Genomic DNA, 16,130 nt, shown 5'->3' on the forward strand with positions numbered 1-16,130 from the left:
AGCATGGTTAAGGTGGTTAAAAATGTATACCCGAGCCCCAGGGCAAAGGTGTTGGTCAATGGGGAATTAACAGATTGGTTTAGTATTACAAGGGGGACAAGGCAGGAGTGCCTCCTGTCCCCGCTTTTGTTTGATTTGTATATAGAATCCTTTGCTAATTGGATCAGGGCGGACCCCTCAATTTCTCCCTTTAGATCTGGCGAGTTTGAAGTAAAATTAGCCCTATATGCAGACGACCTGATTCTGTATTCTACAAACCCTCAAGAAGCAATTCCCAATTTAAGGAAGAAGGCAGAAAGTTTTGGTAAAATCTCTGGTTAGAAGGTTAATATGGGAAAAACAGAAATAATGGAATAGAATCAGAGGTGAAGGAGCCTGGGAACCAAAAACCAAATGAGGTACTTAGGTGTACAGATATCTCAGAAATTAGAGAATTTTCCAATAGTGAATTGGAAGAAAGTCAGTAAGGAGAGAACGAGTTTATTGTCACAATGGGGGAACCTACTATTAAACATCTATGGGAGGGTACACCTTGTAAAAGTGATAATTCTCCCTAAAATAACTTTCTTCTATAACTGTATCCCCCTATCGTTTAGAAAAGAAGACCTAGCTGAGCTACAGGGTAAAATCGGTGGCTTTATCAAGGTCCTTGAAGGGCCCAAGCATTGCATGGAAATGGCTTAGAAGAGGGCTTGAGGTGGGAGGGTTGGCTTTACCGAATCTACTTACTTATTGTTATGCCTTCCATTTTTTAACTTTTCGCATGTTGGCGATAGATCATCACTGGGACTATTATTATTATTATTTTTTTTAAACACATTTTATTTGTCTAGTTTCACATACGTTGTAGGGCTCTGCACTCCAGAGGCCACTGCACACATCAAATACACAGCAATATTGACTTTGACTTTTATGTATAATAGACCAAATAAATTATAACAAACCCCCTCCCCAACTCACCCTCCCCCTAGATTGCACCCATGTCACATAAGTCCATCCACCTAGCAACTGCACAGCCGGGAATCACAGACCCTCCAGGTCGTCCCGCCCCGACACCATTTAAACATGAAAACCGCATATGAATCAGTCCGGTAAGCATGCCTCCATCTCCCGTGGCGGGTCCAGTTCTAGACCCCGGTAGTCGGCCCACCTCTTCCATAGTATGTAATGTTTGCGTGGGCACGCCCTGGCCAGGAAAACAGGTTGTTCGAGCCCCATACAAAAATCTAGCCCATTTTTCCATGCGGCTACTGACGGAGCCCTGGGTGCCTTCCAAGCCCTGGCGATATCCCTTTTCGCTAGCGTGAGACCTAAGAGCAGGAGGTGCCGCCTATAAACTGGGACTATTTTTTTGAAGCCATGTTAGGGGATGTTTGCCAAGGTCAGCAACATTTTCTTTATAAATACGGTGATCCAAAGTTTAAAAAAAAATAAGGATACAGATTTTAAGGTCTGTGTTAGAAACCTGGGTTCACATAAGGAAGAGACTGAAAATCCCATACTAATCGCGGGCTCCGGTTTGGGAATCTCCGGGCACTCCTGAATGCCTGAGAGATCAACTTAGTCAGCCTTTGAAAGCAGGAGGCATATACTACTGGGCAGACCTAAAAAAGGACTCCATTTTGGAAAGCTGGGAAGTGCTTAATAACCTTACTAGAGGTAGTGAGACCTTGTTCAAATATTACAAGCTATGCTCCTGGTGGGCTCCACAAAATTGGCCCCAGGAGGAGAACTCAAAACTAGAACTAGCGACAAGAACAGGTAAATGGAAGAAAGAAATTCGGTATTCTAAAAAAAAAATAAAAAAAAAAACATTCAACTTACACTCTCAATAATTCATCTTCTCGATTATCAATGTACATGCATGTGTGCAACTTCTCAATAATCTCAAAGTTCATGCTTTTCTGCACCATTCCCTAGTTGGGATTATACACACTCTCAACAGTTCTATTGCTCGATTGTCTCAATCATATCAATGTGCATGCGTCCCTGGGGAGGGATTGCACACCTCAAGTTGCCCATTCTACTAGTATTTTTTTATTTGAGTTTTCAATGGGTAAATACATTACTCGCAGTTTCACATGCTAAAATCTATTTTCAAATGTTTTCAAATCTTTTGCACTAAGTATATTGTGTGGATTCTTATCAGTGTCTCAATTGTTAATTCTTCCTGTGCATTGTCGTTCACATTATTGTATTGGTTTTAACGATGTGAGCCGCCCTGCATGAGAACTGATTAACTTGGTGAGCAAAGTACAAATGTATGCGTTTTATTAGTGTTTTTCTTTTCCTACTACGAGGCCTGCACAAGCTGACCGTTGCGCTTCGTCTTCAATTTAAACGGCTCGCGCACTTTACCGTGCTTATGGTGCCCCGCGCAGTCATTCAAGAGTCTTCCATGACGTACATCCTGTTTTCAGCATGACGTACATCCTGTCTTCAACCCTGTAGCCTGGCGCTTTACAGTGAGAGCGTGCTGGGAGTCACTCCGTATGTGTCTTCTGTATGTACTGCCATCTTCTGGCTGGCGGTTCCAACTCTATACAGTTGTGCATCTACCCACCATGTCTCAATGCCAACCACGTTCCGCACTTGACAGTTAAAGCCTATTTTTCAATAGGGACCACAAACATTCTTACTTCACTACGTTTTTCAAGGTGTCCTGCATTAGGAATTCCTCTTCAAGTTCAAGTGGTGGGTGGCTCCCTTTCAAGATCTCTATAAGATGTTTCCTTTGAGCTCATCTATGACTCTATGTATAGTGGATTTTGGGCACTAGTTCAAGTGCATGTGGTGAGTGGCGCTGCGTTTTCGATACCCTCATGGGATCTTCGACAATTTGAAAACGTTGTTTACTCACTTTCTAGTTCTAGGCAATCCAAGTCATTCGTGAGACTTGTCATTTATCAAGAATATTACAATTATATGGTTCTCTTTTCGTTTTTTGTACGCTCTTCGGTAGGGACACTGGTTGACCTGAGCACAACCTTCTCAAAGACATCTCCTCAAGTACCTTTCAAGAGAAGTTTGTCAAGGCATTTCTACTTCTCATTCCTATATCTTTTTAGTTCAAAATGCTCAATTTCAAATGCTATTTTTTCTGCTTGTGCATGGTTTTTCCAGTGCGGTTTTGTTTTCCATAATGGCATTCAAAGTTAACATGTACATGGACGTGTCATCACGTGTTCGCTGTATGGTATGTATGTATTTCAATTTAGTTCAATGGTGTATATACATATATATGTGACCTTCCATACATACTCTCAAGATTTCAATTACTCAATTTTCTCTATTTCTCGATTATCAATGTTCATGCATGTGTTCAGTTACTTTACTATCTCAATGTACGTGCATGTCTGCAGTATTCCCTGGTGGGGATTGTACATCTCTAATTGTATGCATTCCAGTAGTATTCCCTAGTTGGGATAACATTGCGTTGTACTTACCACAGTACTCACAGTTTCAAATGGTCACCCTCAAAAGTTAACTTGCTCTATTTTTCAATGTATTTTTCAATGTGTGACCTTTACTAAGTTCTCAATTTAGGGTTGCTTCCTCTCAATTTGAGTTGTACTTTCCACGGTATTCACGGTTTCAAATGACCATCCTCAACAGTTCAATTACTCGATTTTTTTATGTGTTTTCAATATGTGACCTTTGCTAAGCTGTCAATTTGGGGTTGCTGCCTCAATTTTTCAATGTAGTTTCAATATTTGACCTTTATTAGGTTGTTAATATGGGAGTTTCTCCCTCTCAATTCACCCTTTACGAGATAGTCTCTATATGGGGTTTACCCCTCTCAATTGCTCTGTATGTTACCTGCTGCATTGTAATGCTCTAAATGCAAAGTTGTCTACATTATATTATATTGCAGGGTAGCATGAAGGAAGGATCTTTTTATGTTCTTCCTCTACTTCTCGGTTTTCTTTTTCTACTTCCTCAATTCCTGTCTCCTTTCATACCTGTCTTGCCAGTGGGTGTGTCTGGAGTAATTCTCGTGTTCCTCTTCGACTTTCTTTCTCGTTGATTTATGGCAAAAGGAGGATGAGTACTTACTTATGTGTCTGTACCCTTGGGTTGTTTCCTTCCACTCCTTCTACCTTCCTGTTCTTTCCCTGCAGTTCTCCCCTTCTTACCAGTTCCTGTTCCTGTTTTTCCAGTGTTTTTATTTACCTATGGTTCTTCCAGTGTTTTTATTTACCTATGGTTCTATCTTTTGTTGTGATGGAAGAAAAGGAGATATGTAGTATCTTACACTACTGTCCATGTCTGTATACCTTTATTCATCTTATGCCCTGCCTCTAGAGTCTTACAGTTTGATGATGTCATTTAGAATGTTCAGTGTCTTTTCTGGAAAGGGACAGTTATGATGGGGCTGAGCAGCATGCTGGCTGCTCCTGGTGGGGTTCTTGTACTGGACATATGACTCCCTCAATAAAGACATCGGTTTTGGGGTATATATTGTCCACAATCAATGAGTGATCAAGAGCTACTCAGGCGACACGTTGACTCACAGTAAGACTTTAAACAGGTCTTCCTCAGGACAAAATAACCAGATTGGATTGCGTTTTGCTATTATGTATCTGAAATATGTTTTTTTGCATTCCCTACAGAGCCAAAGGAGATTCCTTGTTTTTCGATGCAGGTAACCCTAATCTCTTGCTATGACAAATTGCGCTATTTTATATTGCGAATTCGTAGTCTGGTAAAAGTGATATTTTAGCAAATCGAATTTAGTAACATATGCGAAATGACAAATCACACCCTCCCTACTTATTGCATCAATGGGTTATGTAAAGGTTGTGTCAGCCTCAATTAGGTGGTTCACAGCCCCTACTTATAGCAAAGAGCAGAGTAGCTGTACACTGGGGAAGAGGCTCATTTCCAACTGATAAGGCAGGACTTAAAAATGGGATCTTTTGCAATGAAGCAGCTGAAAGCTATGGACCACTGACCCCGATAATGGCACACCCACTGGACGTATGCAGACCACTAACACTATACCTCCAAAGCAAGTCTCAGAGACCAGGGAAAAGAGGCAAAAAACTATATTCAGCTTAGAGTAAGGTGGGAAAGACAATGAATCTGGTCTTGTTCACTGATGGATATGGAAACCATAAATGAAAAATCATATTAGTAATCGTTTATCCTTGGTATGACATGAGACAGTAGTAAGTCGAACAATCCTCAATGTCACTCAGTTTATGCTATCGATAAGCACCAATGTAAAAGGTGTTACTTTAATTTAGTGTGAAAACCTAAATAAAATGAAAAACAAACATGAAACAAACAAACCGCTTCAAGCTTGGCCAGCCCATCGCCAGGCCGATAAGCCATCCTGTACTTCAAGATCCTCTAAAAAAGCAGAGACCATGCTTCTTAAAAGAAAGCAAGGTAACAAAACAATATCGCACGTCATGGACATCGCACAGCTTGCTTACTTTGTGGGGACTCCGGGTTGTCGGAGAAGCACACCTCTTCCTTTTCACTTGCCTTTAATGAAAACACTGTGTGCGTAATCAGAGGGCCTGAAAATGTAAGAACACAAACTCTTTTAGACTCTACAGGTTTGTTAACAGCAATCATGATCTCTTTGTTACTCATGTGTCAAACATCGTTACCGAAGCCTGTACGATCTAGCACAAGAATCCGAAGTGTCTTCTGTGGTAAACAATGGAAATGAAATACAGTAGTAGACAGAGAGAAAACTAAACAATAGAATAATGCAGGGAGAAAACTAAAACAATGGAAAAAGAATATGTCCAGTACAAGGCATTGGCTGATTACTAAATATTGTAAACATTACAACCCATCATTAAAATACAACATCCACTCACAATGATAAGAGATTAATCATTTTTAAACAAAGTAAGAATGTATATTACCATCCTAATCAGTGTAAACTTCTAATAATCTCTAGACCGCAGCATCTAAACATGCTACAACATGTCAAGGGTCTGGAAGATTTAATCACAAAAGCAACAACCTCATTGTTACAAATTTTAATCCCATGACAAAGAACTAACAGCTGCAGCTTAAATCTTGCTTCTAGACCAAGCAGACACACAAAATGACTGCCAGCAGTAACTAACACTGCTGCCTGGTCCGCTGATACGAGCAGAGGTAGAAAATCGTTGCCTTCAAACCGCTTTTTCCAAATTGGCAAGCCGGATCTAAAATTGTGCTGTGGTCTAAACACGCTATCTCCGCTAGCCGGCTTCATAACTGTGCTGTGGTCTTACGCCGGCAATAGAAATTTTTGCCGCCTTTTCGACTTGTGTGTAAAACAAAGAGCCGCCCAGTAGGTGGGTGAACCACATAAAGAAGTACAGCTCAGAACTCAAGCAACTCTGATGCACAAGAATTCATTTCTTTGTCGCCAACTGGCTAAATATTTGGAAGTACGCTGTCTACTTAGAAAATAAGAATTTACCCGGCATAAAGGGTCATCTACTGTATGTAGAAATTCCTTGTCCTGATGATGGTCTTATGAATAATCTCTAAAAGACCGAAACGTCGACTAATTAGTCCAAGCCTGCATGTAATTCATCATACCATTTTTGATTTTCTTCTGTTTAGTTGAAATCACAATGTTATCTTGTGTTTAGCAGTCTGGACTTTCTCAGATATACTAAAGGACTAAATATTTTGTACTGTGCATATTTGATGATAACATTTTGTGTATGTACCCTATTTTGTAAGAATTTGTTTGCTTCTTTTGTATAAAAATTATACCTTTTGTCTTGAAAAGAAAAAATAATAATATTCAGACAATATAAAACCCTGGTTTTTGCATTATTTACTTTGTTAGTGTGGTAACATTGTATGTATTGATTATGATCTGAAGTTATTAACTTAGTACAGCGATTGATTAATCACAATTAGGTACTCAGAGTTATTACAACAGAGTCCTAGCACGCTGATAAATAATACTTGAATAAAGTCCCTTGCTGGTCTATTTTCCTTGTATAACAAGTATTGCCCGAACCCGCAAGGGTAGATTGGGTTGCTCACCTCAATATTGTATCTAGACCAAGCAGACACACAAAATGACTGACAAAGAATCTATTTTATCACTAGAAAATCCACAAACACACCAAGTTGTGAAACATATTCAGGCTACTTCAAAACTACCCTGGTGGAACCAGCAGAGATTCCTAATATAGTCTGAGATTACAGCCAATAGATCCTCTTTTTTTCTGAGAACTAGAAAAAAAATCAATACCATAACCCAATGCTTTTTCAATTCTTACTCTGCAGGTTCATGGGCCCTAAATTTCATGACTCAATGCTTATCCATTTCCCTCATCCACAGTCGTGTTTTAGGTCTCGTCTGAGCCAGCACGCATGCGCTGTCCTGCGAGGCATTTAGTAAGGGTTTTTAAACTCCAAACACAAGCTTGTGTGTGTGCTTTTTTTATCACTTGCTATTGGGCTTTGCATGCATCTTTCTAAGAAAGACAACACGCAATTGGCCCAATGCGGGTGCACGTCCGACCTTCTCTGTCCTCTGGCCTAGGGTGCTCGAGAGCGAGCAGCAGCTCGGCCGGATGGCAGCTGCATTCCTAACATTTTCAATTAGCACGCTCGCTTTAACTTTCACGGCGGCGCTTGTTTTTTCCACTTCCCATCTCATTCTCACAGCATCCAGGCTGCATTCCTCATCGTGTCTTCTTACGTGCCCCTGCTCGTCGCTACTCCATCTCTACTTCCCTTTTCATATAATCTTATTTTGCTATGATATGGTGTAATGGGGAATTAGGTATTGGCGGCCAGCTCGCCACTTTTTGGGGGAAGTAGGTTAAATTATTGATCTCATCACCAGCATCACTGTGCTCTGTCAACAAGCGACGCCCTCCAGGCCCCGCCCTCTAAGGACACACTGCGCCTTCCGCATGTGCTGGTCTGACACCAGGGGCTATGAGCGCTGTGAGCCCGCCTCTCCCGCACCTCCAGCTCCTCCTCCTGGTGCTCATCACCTGTCTGGCTATAGCAGGCACAGCGTGCAAATTCGCCCCGGCAAGCTTTGAGGTGTTTGGCCATGTAGGAGCCAGTTTGTTGGTTATCTGCGTATATGAAAGCCTCCAATACGAGTATATTATCTAAAGAGCTGCCCCTGAGCTTTAAAGAGGGGGCAAAGACCTGGTGGATTCAGGCTCCGCCCTCTGCACATGTCTAGCCTGAGGGCATCTGCCTGTGTGTGAGGCTGTGTGTCTGCAGAAGTCTGTGTGCGGCCACCTGCTCACCTGAGTGGCTCCCTGAACTCTAATAGGCAGGAGGCGCAGCCGATCGATCAGTGAAGGCGAGGAGAACAACATGGTAAGAGCCCAGTTTGCCGCTGCTCGGAAGGTGAGCCCTGCATCAGCCGAGCTCTTCTGTCATCTGTGTCACTTCACTGACTGAGCACAGCATCAGCAGAGGTCTACTGTGATCTGTGTCACTTCACTGACTTTGAGTGCGTGTGTGACCTGAAGCACTTCACTGGCTTTGAGCACAGCATCAGTAGAGCTCTTGTGTGATCTGTGTCACTTCACTGGCTTTAAGCACAGCATCAGCTGAAAGCCTGTATGATCTTAGGCACTGCACTGACAGAGAGCACAACATCAACAGCCCTTTTGTGGTCTGTGGCACTGACATTATCCGACCTGACTTAGGTTTTTGCTGTGATTGTGACACGCCCCGTCATAAACTTTATGACTGTCTTATGTTTATAGCACAAGCTGTTGGATTCATGACCGATGGCTGAGCACCTGTAGATGCATCTCAGAGACATGCCTGGGTTGAGAAGAAAATCATTTTTTTCTGCCATCAGGCATGCTAATCCTCTGGGCTGCCCTGCAAATCTTAGAATTGTTCTCGGATTCCCTGTTGAACATTTGATTTAATACCACACGTTGTTGTTAAGTATTTCGAGTGATGTCATCAATGATGCCATCAAAAATGTCTTTAGTGATACCATGTGTAAAGCGAGGAGCAGTGTTCAGGTGGTGTGGATTATGGTTTGGGGACCTAACCACAACTGGCCAGTTTTATGTTTTTTGTAGTTATTTTTTCACTTTCATTCTCTCTTCCGTATATTTTTTTTCTGTTTACAGTGTAATTCTACATTCTCCTTTTCTTTTTCATTGTTTAGGTGTGTCTTCTATTGGACTACTCTGTGCAATCCAGCCCTACTAGCTACTTCATTAGTGTCTAAAGCTCCAACCACCGGAGGCACTGTGCATACCACGACACTAGATGTGACTTGTTTACAAAGTCATTATTTTGGGCCAAAGTTGTAGCATAGAGCTGCCCCCTCCCCACCACCTACGCTACACATAGCTCTGACGAAGAAGTGTTTCATCTCTGACACGACACTATCCCAACACCATCTCGCTATCATCCACTCTTTACAAAGCAGTAATAGGCCTGGATTCCTTTTTGAGACAATCTGACAGCTCCTCCTGTTACCCAGTATGCTTTTTGTCACTTACCTTTTTCACAACAGTGATAAGCACAGGGCCACCACCTACACCCAGAGGTAATCTAGTCACCAATACCACCATTTCCACAGATCTTGGCCCATCATCCAAGCTATACAGAGGTTTGATGCGCACCAGCTTCCTCGTGGAGACAGTCTAGTCCCCAATTCCTCCCCAGCAGCAGTATATTCCCTGTCTTGTACTCCACTCAAAGCTACAATAAGCACGAGCTTTTACTTCAAGACAATCCTGACAATGCTACTTTATTTCACCAGGGCATCACCTAACACTTTCCATACGCACAGATACGATGAGGCTGGCTTTCTACACCTACTATTCTCGCAGATAAGCGCAGGCTTCCCCTCATCTGACGCAGCTACTCCCTCTGCCCAGAACACTCGCTGGCACCTATTCTAGGTGAAGGTGTGACAGGCAAAGGCTTCTTGTGTGAGCCAATGTGTTATGCCATCCCAGGAATAGGAGGTCTGACCCCATTCTGTGCATTTGAAGTACACAGTCCATTTCTGAGACTCTAAAGAACACTTGGTAAAGACCAACAATAATGTATCATTACCTAGGGACATCAAGGCCTGGTGGATCTCCTTCATCACGTTCCTGTACAGATCCCGCTGCCATTTGTGCAAAAGCTTCCACTCCTCGTTGGAGAAATAATTGAAAACCTGTGAATGAACAGAAAGGTTACAATACTTAGCAACTATATTCACCGACTCTGCTGCACAACTGGCTTACATTTCAACTACTTTCAGCAATTTTATTGCACAACTAGCTTACATTACAACTACATTTAGTAATTCTACTGCACAACTACATTCAACAACCATAGTGCACAACTAGCTTACATTACAACTACTTTCAGCAATTCTAGTGCACAACTAGCTTACATTACAACTACTTTCAGCAATTCTAGTGCACAGCTAGCTTACATTACAACTACATTTAGGAATTCTACTGCACAACTACATTCAACAACCATAGTGCACAACTAGCTTACATTACAACTACTTTCAGCAATTCTACTGCACAACTACATTCAACAACCATAGTGCACAACTAGCTTACATAACAATTACTTTCAGCAATTCTAGTGCACAACTAGCTTACATTACAACTACTTTCAGCAATTCTAGTGCACAACTAGCTTACATTACAGCTACATTTAGCAATTCTACTGTATAACTGACATTACAACAATATTCAACAACCATAGTGCACAACTAGCTTACATTACAAATGCTTTCAGCAATTCTAGTGCACAACTAGCTTACATTACAACTACATTTAGCAATTCTACTGCATAACTGACATTACAACTATATTCATCGACCATAGTGCACAACTAGCTTACTGTTACAACGACATTCAAAAATTATAGTGCGAATCTGGCATTACAACTACATTCAACAATAGTGCAAAACTTACATTACAATTAAATTCAGCGATTCTAGTGCACAACTTACATTACAACCCTATTCAGTGACACTACTGCACAATTTACATTATAACTACATTCAGTGACTTTAGTACACAACTTACATATCCGCTCCTCTGCCACTAGCGGCGATCACAGAGGGGTACTTCATAATGAATGAGAATCGCCCCACAGATAAAGGAGGAGGGGGAAGGTGCAGCAATTCCGAAATAGTCTCCTTGTCATAACAGAGTGGTCAATTGAACTGATCAGAGATACAGACCGACTTCTATTTAAAAATGGAACATGGAAAGAGGACCTTCACTCTTCTTCTCGTTTCCATATTATATTTGCGATTTCCCCCACACCATACCTTACAGTATATGATTATCACTCACTGCAAATGTATCACAGTGGGAGATTTCAATTACTGGGCCAATGAATCAAACACACTTTCGGTCAGGTCGGTCTAGTGGGGGAAACCACCAACAGGTTATTACTTTTCAGGGGTGTACAACAGGGCTATGTACTGGCGCCCCTTTTTATGTTTTATACTAACGGTCTTGAACGTCACCTGGTTCATGTAAAAGCTGATGTGTACTCTTCGCAGACGATGCAGTTTTAATTGCTAGGACTAAACTCGGCCTTCAGAACCTATTGAATATCTATGTGAGGTTTATAAATGAGCTGGAGCGAACTGCAAGTCACTTCAAACTCACATTATGGTCTATGTGCCAAAAACCAACACGTGCAATACCTTTTTTTTATGAACGTCACTAAAATTGAATTGGTTTCAACGTTTCCATATTTCGGGATTCAGCGTGATGACCGAAGTACCTGGAGACAATCAGGTATTGTCACCAAGACCAGGTTTTCTCGCACTGTGGAAGGCCTGTTCAAGTTTACAGATAAACTAGGCTTGAAATCTCCAAAGGAGTTCCTTATAGTGTATAAAGGTAAATGTTTGTCAGTGGCTCGCTGTGACTCTGGAGTCTGGGGGGGGAAAAGCTTTTAAGGCCAAACAGTGTGTTGAGAATAGCTGCTTGAAAAGGCTGCTGAGGGCTGCACGTTGTACAGCGAACTACCTTAACTTGGCCTCGACTATGCCACTGATCTCATAAGAATTTGCCACTTCTTTTGTGGCTAGCAAGCCTGACTAAGCCTGAAGACAATTTTAGCCATAGTGTCATTAGGGACAGTATGTGCCTAGATAAGGCTATGCATTTTATGCCCAGACATGGGTCCCGTACTCACGTTGCCACTGGATTCAAGCTAGCCTGGCTGATGAGGGGTGATGCCCTGAAACCGGTCCCAGTATGCTGGTTTCCAGTCTAGGGAGGACCTGGACTGGCAACTCGGGCTGGACTGTTCCTAAGGCGAGCAAGGTCAAGACGGATTTGCATATGGCAGGGTCCAAACTGGAATGGCGTGGCAAGCAAAAAAACAATAGATTTTACCCAGATCTGCGACTACGTGAATGATTGATTTGTTCAGAATTCTGTCCATCATTTATTATTTTTGCATTTATTGCCCTAAATGAGAAGGGTATGCCCAGACGTGGGTCCCGTGCAGGTAGACAATTGTGCTTTTTGTAAGAAAATCAAGATGTTATTAAAGACACGGTGTGATGTTTTGGAATATTGGTGTTGGGGGTTCCATGTGCTGTTAAGGGAGTTCTGTGTTGACAGTTGGTGCCCGGAACTGGTGGGTGAGGTCTGCTATTAAACTTCGTACGTTGCCCTAACTTACTTCATTCAATACATTGGTGAAAAAAACATTGGCAATGAGGAAGAAAAGGCTCACACAGATTGTGCAAACCTCAAGACACTTGGATTCCTACCTGCCTTGGTTCCAAATGTGGAACAGGAAGATTCTTGTTAAAGTATAGTTGGCGATGATGGCATTTTGAATAACAAGACAAGGGTGTGCGTGGAGAGGCGAGACAGGTATGATAGTCTCTAGAAGGAATAGGAGTTCGACTAGTGGTGAATGGGGATCATGGCGAGAGGAGGCTTGGGGGAAAAGGTGCATTGCGCAACCAGTGTTCTCAATGGATCATGGAAATAAGAGGAAATTCGGATGGCCCTTTTAAGAGGTTCGGAAGCAAAGACAGAAAAAAAACCCAACTGGTTCTAGGTATCTGGTTAGGACATGGTCAAGTTTCTACGGAAACCAATGGGTGTAAAAGATGGTTGCAGTTTAAGCGTATTTGCCTGTTGAAGGGTGATGGGCACAACTAGTGAGACAGAGTCGAGTTTTACCATATAAGAAAGTCTGGGCCATCTTTGCCCTGCCAGCAAGCCAGAAACCCACATAAGGCCCTGCTGCCTCAATCTGTAGACCTTTGTTAAATTGACCAGAGTTCGAACGCAGCAGGCTCTAAGCCTCTGTGACCTGAAAACTCAAGCAAAGAAAAACCAAAGGTGATGATGGACGGAGCGATGACAATACAAACACTCACCCCCAGTCAACTGATCTGGGTTTAATCCATCACCGTTCTTTAGCTCACTCCGCCACCCCAGTTCAGACATGGCCATATGCAAATCATTGTGACCCTGTGCCTCATGGGAACAGTCCAGCCCGAACAAAGCGGTACAAAAGGGGGTGGCCCATCACAACCCCCTTTTGTACCGCTTTGGCCGCCATAAGTGTGGCAGGGTATGCTCAGACGTGAGTCCCTTGCTCACTTTGCCACTGAATTCAAGCAAGCCGGGCTGAAGACGGCTGGAATGCCAGAAACCGGTCCTCGGAAGCTTGTTTCCAATCCAGGGAAGGCATGGCTTGGCAGTTCGGGCTGGACTGTTCCCATGAGGCACAGGGTCAGACTGATTTGCATATGGCCATATCTGAACTGGGGTGGCAGAGTGGGCTAAAGAACGGTGATGGATTAAACCCAGATCTGTTGACTGGGTGTGAGTGTTTGATTGGTTCAGATGCTCTGTCCATCACCACCCCCTTTTGTACTGAAAACTCAAGCAGCTTCTCTCAGCGAAGCACCCAGACCCACACCCCCACTGTCTTCGTGTGGTCAGCTTTCTCATGTGAGCCCAACGATCGTTCCTCTTTCTCACACCACAAGAACACAGAAGTTTTAACCGCAAGACAACAACTGATTGTGAGAAGTTGGCCTGGTATATGATGTCCACTATTCTAGTGAGCACCTTGCACCAGTCCAAACAACCCTTATGGTGATGGTTGTAAAGTCAACCTTATAGACCAGCTATCCTCGTGGTACCATGGACAAAGCAGTCTTAGGCTAAAACTACAGAGAGCATGTGAAGCCAGCTGTTTTACCATATGCAACCCCTTGAATACCAAATGAAAGGACACCACACAGGTTATATATCAAATATATATGTATTTATTATAAACACAACCCCTCTGAACTCTTTATGAGGTCAGAGGCTAAAGCACATAACAAGTTACTCAATTATCATACAATAAGTTGCAGAAAATACAGTCGAGCCCTAGGGGCGCTGAAGGCAATATACTAAAATAGTGGTATAAGAACCACGTCACGAACAAGGAATAGCCTAGGGAATCGCTGGGGCTACACTGAGCTAACAATAGTTAAGAAGCAGGAGGCCCACGGGATGCGTGTGCAGTGTCTAAACACACACGCGAGTTACCATAGGGATACAATGGGAACGTAAGAGTCACAAACTAGTTGATTTAGGACACTTCCGGATGAACTAAGAGAAAGCTACTAAAAACAGGGACTCTTGGATTGTCAATACCCACAGGAGCACCGGGGTACTCGCGTTACCTCGCCCACAGGAGCCGGGTGCATAGGTGTCAAGATGTGTCGGGTTTCGTCGCTGAATCCTATGGAGACCTGTAAAAAGATGCTGCAGGCGACCAGGAGAGAAGTGCCCAGTTGGATCCAAGAGTGGATCGAGGATGAAGAGTACCTGAAAGAGGGGACAGAGTCTGGGTCACTAGCCAGTGACCAGGAAGGAACCAGGCGATGTCGGGTGCAGTCAGGTAAAGATGCGAAGCTTGTCTCTGCAGCCACGTGGACCAGGAGGCGTCGACGACGACCAGGAGCTGGAGGCGGACTGTCCCACGAAGGCTCTCGCTGTCGACGGTGTCGGCTTCCGGATTGGAGTCAACAGGCCTTGGCAAATCCAACCCACGCAGGAATCAAAGATGGGCTTCTGTTCAGACCAGCAAGGTCTGGGGGGCTTCTCCTTTTCAGGGAAGCAGGGGCCAACCTGGAGCAACCAGGCAGGCGGTTCAAAGTTAAAAGTTCGTCGTCACAGAGGCCACTAGCCAACGGGCAAGTGACCGGACAGACGCGTTGAGCACAAAAGTACTAGCAGGCCCCACGCAGCACTCGGTGAGTGTGGGGGGCTGTGCGTCGGTGCAAAAGGTGCACGGGGCTAGGGCTTCTCAATCCCCAATGCACAACTTCGAGGGTGCCTCAGAAGCTGCACAAGTAGCAAGGAGCAGGTTTTTCAAGATGTCCGGTCCAACGTCTCTCGTCGCCTCCACGGGTCTCAGCTTTGCTGTGGCTGTGGATCGGGCTCAAGGAAGTCTGGAAGTCCAGGTCTTGTCAGGCTCTGTGCTCGGGCTCCGGCAATAGCATCGACAAAGCAAACTGCTGATAGCTGGATGGTGCCTGTTTGCACAGGGTGGTCACTCCTTGACCACAAGGAAGATTCTTCAGTCGTCTTCTGTAAAGTGGATCGTCGAAGGTCCAGAGTTTCGTTTCAAGTTTCAGTTCAGGATTAATCCAAAGTCTCTAGACTCAGCTCCTACCTTTATACCAATAAAAGGGGCTGGATTACCTGCTAGGTCCCTCCTATGGGTAGGACCAGGGAAGGGGGTGGTTACACCCCTTTCACTTTGTCCAGTTTCGCGCCAGAGCTGGGGCTGGAGTGCCCCAGCAATTGGTTTCAACCGGACTATGCATGGAGCACCTTGTGTGCCCCAGGCAGTGTCTCATTTCATTCAGCCCTCCCTGCCCCAATACACTAAGGCCCGTCTGGGTTGGTGCTAGCACCCCCCAAGGCAGGAAACCTATTGTCCAAGCCTCCCTCGCTGGAAGGACTCCCAGCAGCAGGAGGTCGGACTCGTGTCTGTGGCAGCAGCATCCATTTTGTGATGCTGAGGCTCTGGTTAACTTTAACCGGGATTAACAGGAACAACAGGTCGTCTCCCTATAGAAGGGTGGAATGCTACCCCCGTCGCCAGAACTGGTGAGGGGGTAGTATTCCAAAGCGTATGACACCTTACAC

General features: G+C 43.8%; 1 protein-coding gene across 1 annotated transcript in view; it reads right to left on the reverse strand.

Annotated features, from left to right (window-relative positions):
- LOC144822045 (uncharacterized) overlaps positions 1-16,130 on the reverse strand; it is a 121,808-nt gene that overhangs the window by 72,878 nt on the left and 32,800 nt on the right. The window contains exons 2-3 of the mRNA XM_078679113.1: positions 10,036-10,141; positions 5,442-5,528 (exon numbers count right to left, since the gene is read on the reverse strand). Coding sequence (XP_078535239.1) covers positions 5,442-5,528; positions 10,036-10,141 — 193 coding nt within the window. The remainder of the gene's footprint in view (positions 1-5,441; positions 5,529-10,035; positions 10,142-16,130) is intronic.

Source organism: Lissotriton helveticus, chromosome 3_1, assembly GCF_964261635.1.
Source record: "Lissotriton helveticus chromosome 3_1, aLisHel1.1, whole genome shotgun sequence".
Lineage (NCBI taxonomy): Eukaryota > Metazoa > Chordata > Amphibia > Caudata > Salamandridae > Lissotriton > Lissotriton helveticus.